At 37.0% G+C, this 4,826-nt stretch overlaps 1 protein-coding gene across 1 annotated transcript; it reads left to right on the forward strand.

Moving 5' to 3' along the window:
- Window positions 1-816: 816 nt before the first annotated feature.
- LOC109438541 (olfactory receptor 11H4) lies at window positions 817-1,794 on the forward strand. The gene has a single exon (XM_019718467.2). It carries the CDS (start codon window positions 850-852, stop codon window positions 1,792-1,794), a length of 945 nt encoding a protein of 314 aa, XP_019574026.2. The 5' UTR covers window positions 817-849.
- The last annotated feature ends 3,032 nt before the right edge of the window (window positions 1,795-4,826 follow it).

A 4,826-nucleotide genomic window follows, 5' to 3' on the forward strand; every position in this document is an offset into this window, starting at 1 on the left:
ATCCATATGTTTTTATCACCCCAAAATACTTACTAAATGATTTAAACCTTTATATTGAAAACACTATTTTCTTTATTTTGTCTATATAAGATCTGAATATGAAAATTAAGATAGTTCATTTTTGTATAGTATGTGTAAAAAACCATGAAAATAAACACTTGCAAATAGAGACATGAAAAAATATTCTCACTTATTCTTTAGAACAAAGATATTTCATATTCTGGGTCTGTTGTATAATTGTTTAGGTGTCACTCAACTGGTTAAGTGATATTTTAAAAGAAAATCTTAAAAGGAAAATTTAAGAACAGCCTTGAGTCTTGAACGTAGTGATGCCTGTGACAATTAATTCAGTTGATTACACTATTCTGAAAAGTGTCAAGGAGTAAGTTTTATGTCCATGTGTAATTCAACTAATTCTGTTCAATTGCCACAGTTTTAACCCAACTTCACACCAGCTGTCCTCAAAATACGTTTTCGTTTTTTTAAACAATGTAAGCTGAATAAGAAAAAATGGATGAGTTTGTACATGAATACCCTTAATCAACTTTAGAAAACAAACCAAAATCAGAAAAGGTTTTCTTAAGAATCAAAGCAAAAAAGAAAGAAATTTGTCTGCTTGTACCACCGGTGTGGAAAATTCTTGCTGCTTTGGATTCTAGCAAAATAATACAGAGATTTAGAACCACGATCAGTTCAAAATAAGGTGGGATTTATTCCAATCTGGTCTCAAAATATATCTTAATTTCCTGTAGAGCTGAAGTTCCCTTCTCAATAAAGTCCTTGAGATATGTAGGAAGCAAAGCAACTTGTTTTACACTCGTGTCTTTCTTCTTCATAGATTTAAGACCCATGAACAGGTCAGCAACACACATTGTGACTGAGTTTGTTCTCCTTGGATTCCCTGGTTGCTCGGAGATACAGACTTTCCTCTTCTCACTGTTTTTGGTGATTTATGTCTTGACCTTGCTGGGGAATGGAGCCATTATCTGTGCAGTGAGATGGGACCCACGACTACACACTCCCATGTACTTTCTGCTGGGAAATTTTGCCTTCCTTGAGATTTGGTATGTTTCCTCCACTGTCCCTAATATGCTAGCCAACATTCTCTCCAGAACCAAGACTATCTCATTTTCTGGCTGCTTCCTGCAGTTCTATTTCTTCTTTTCCCTTGGCACAACTGAATGTCTCTTCCTGGCAATAATGGCTTATGATCGGTACCTGGCCATCTGCCGCCCACTGCACTACCCCACCGTCATGACTGGGCACCTCTGTGGTATGCTGGTGTCTCTCTGCTGGCTCATTGGATTCCTTGGATATCCAATTCCTATTTTCTTTATCTCCCAACTCCCCTTCTGTGGACCCAATATCATTGATCACTTCCTGTGTGACATGGACCCACTGATGGCTCTGTCCTGTGCTCCAGCCCCCATTACTGAATTTATTTTCTATACTCAGAGCTCCCTCATCCTCTTTTTCACGATTATGTATATTCTTCGATCCTATACCCTGTTGCTCAGAGCTGTTTTTCGGGTCCCTTCTGCAGCTGGCCGGAAAAAGGCCTTTTCTACCTGTGGTTCTCATTTAGCTGTGGTGTCTCTTTTCTATGGGACAGTCATGGTAATGTATGTGAGCCCTACACATGGCATCCCAACTTTGATGCAGAAGATCCTCACACTGGCATATTCAACAATGACTCCTCTCTTTAATCCCCTGATCTATAGTCTTCGCAATAAGGACATGAAACTTGCTCTGAGAAGTGTCCTATTCAGAATAAGAATTAGTCAAAAGTCATGAGCCAAAAATGTGCCACACTTCCAAATTCTAATAAAGAATAAGGTGGAGATGTATAAGTTCTTTCAATGGCCTTTTCGTTCTCACTCTAAGTGGTTAGAGGTATTTAAGAGTACCCAGCTTAAAACCTATGCTGACTACTAAAGCTTTAATTCACTGGACTTCAACCTGCAGTTGAAATTTTTTTAAAGGCTATCCTTATTGGAATGATAAAATGGGACTACTGAGGGTGCCAAAAAATGTATAAGAGTGAACACTTTAGTCTATGTTGCTCAAGCAGTAATTCGCCATCATCAGAATTGTCTGGACGCTGACGGTAACCACTTTGAGCACCTCTTGTAATTGCAGAAGTCAAACGTGACTTGTATTCATCTTTTGTTATTGGTACATATTGAGTATTACAATTTTAATACAGTTTTCCTCTCTTAAAATGTGTATACATTTTTTTTGGTACCCTCTGTATATACAATGGAATATTGCTCAGCCAAGGAAGGGAATGGACTCTCGCCATCTGCAGCAGTCATGGATGGACCTGGAGAGTATTGTGCTGAGTGAGGTATGTCAGACAGCGAAAGACAGATACAATGTGATTTCACTTATATGTGAAATCTAAAGAATAAAATTAACAAACAAATGAAACGGAAACAAACTGATAGATACAGAAAACATTTCACGGTTGCCAGACAGAAGGATAGTTGGGAATGGTTGAAAAAGGGGAAAGGATTAAAAAGTACAAATTGGTTGTTACAAAGTGGTCATGGGGATGTAGGGTATAGCATAAGGAATATAGTCAATAATATTGTAATAACTATGTATGGTGTCAGATAGTTACTAGATTTATTGGGGTGATAGATGGGACGGGTGTTGGGGGATAGGGCGAAAAAGGTGAAGGCATTAAGTACAAATTGGTAGTTACAAAATAGTCATGGAGATGTAAAGTATAGCATAAGGAATAGTCAATATGGTAATAACTATGTAAAGTGCCAGGTGGATAACAGACTAGTCGGGCAGGGGGCAGGGGGGTCACTTCTTAAATTATATAAATGTCTAACCACTATGCTGCACACCTGAAATAAATATAAAATAATGTTGAATATCAACTGTAACTGAAAATTTTTTAAAGTGGGAGGAAGGTGAAGGGGAATAAGAGGTCGAAATTTCCACGTATAAAACAAGTAAGTCATGGGGAAGTAATGTACAGCATGGGGAATATAGTCAATAATATTGTGATACCATAGTATGGTGTCAAATGGTTGCTGGACTTATGGTATATAAATGTTGAATAACTATAGTGTATACCTGAAATTAATATAATATTGTATGTTAACTATATTTAATAAAAATCTTCTAAAAATTAAATCTAAACACCTAAGGAGAATTAGACACTGTACATACTAATCTTAAGTATTATAATTTTAGTCCTTTCTGCATTATCTTTTCGTGAGTTTAAATAAGAATACATAATTTCTTTCACCTTTTTACTTTGACACAGAACCCCACAAAACAGCCTGGTGTACTGTCAACAGCACTTGGCATCAGGAGACCCACATTTAAGCCCAGACTTACCATTGACTAGCTGTATCATCTTATTCATCTTAAAACTTTCATACTGCTATATCCAATTCTAAAGTAGAATTTATAAATTTACTCAGGAAATGAGTCTAGGAAGAACCATGAAGAAGTGAAAGAGGTCTCCTCTGTGCTTGCCACTTATGAATTGGGCTACAGCAACAGACAAGTGAAGAAAAGAAAGGGTGCAGTCCTCCCTCCCAATTGTTCAACCACCTGGCAGGGCAAAGAGGAAATGTCTGGGACAGGAAAGGAACATACAGAGAAGCAAAGCTAGACAGGGCACAAAGAATGGTAGGCTTAGACCCTCACTGGGATTCCTTATCTCCTGGAAAGCAGGTAAGCCCTGCACTCTCCCATCTAGTGGGGCCATGTCCTAAAGTTCCAGTACCTTTAATCTACTGCTGTACTCATCTGATGGAATTCTGGTATAAACTCTTCTACAGCCATCCTGCTCTGAGCAAAGATAAGTGGGACCTTATACAGCCATTTTGTTTGTATTCTCTATCAAAATAGACATGTAAAATACGTGAAAAACTGATCTTCTAAATCTAAGGTAAGCAAGAATAGAAAAACATGTGTTCCAAGAATTGTGATCAAAAACAGAATAATGTTTACTCATTCAATACTTATTGTGTACTATAAATAGATACCATGATAGAGTTAGGGACATAAGACATATTTCCTACCTAGAAGAGATCACAATCTCTTGGGAGACATTTATGATATTTATAAATCTCATATATTATGTAGTAATAACATATATATACAATAATGAATGTCAACTACAATTTTATATATATGGATATATATATATCCATATATCCATATATATATATGGTTACAAGAAGCGGAGTACAGCATTAGGAATAAAGGCAGTGGAAATATAATGCCTGTGTGCGATGTCAGAGGGGTAGAGGATAGGGGGAGGGGGGTTGTCATTGTGTGAGGGATATAAATGATAAATGTCTAACTATTACATTGTTTTGTGCACCTGAAACTAATAAAAAAAAGTTAAAAAAATAAAAAATAAAAATAAATATATATATGTGTATACACACACACACACACACACACACACACACACTCATATGGTGGCTTTATCTAGAATGTAGTTCTCAATGAACACTGATAAAACCGTACAGTGATTTCTGTATCTTTCTTGCTCTTAGCCCAAGACATAGCCCTATAAGCAAGTGTATGTGCAGGCTAATAACTACCCTATCACTCAGTAAAAGGGTCACAACTCAATCCTCAAACAAGTGGAGCACAGAGGATTTTTAGAGAAGGGAAATTTCTGTATGATGGTGGATACAAGTCATTACACATTTGTCAAAAACCACAGAATGTACAGCATCGAGAGTGAACCCTGTGGTAAACTAGGACTTTGAGTAACGATGTGTCAATGTAAGTTCATTGATTGTAATAAATGTACCCCTCTGATGTAGGATGTTGGTAGTAGGGGA

Source organism: Rhinolophus sinicus, linkage group LG03, assembly GCF_036562045.2.
Source record: "Rhinolophus sinicus isolate RSC01 linkage group LG03, ASM3656204v1, whole genome shotgun sequence".
Lineage (NCBI taxonomy): Eukaryota > Metazoa > Chordata > Mammalia > Chiroptera > Rhinolophidae > Rhinolophus > Rhinolophus sinicus.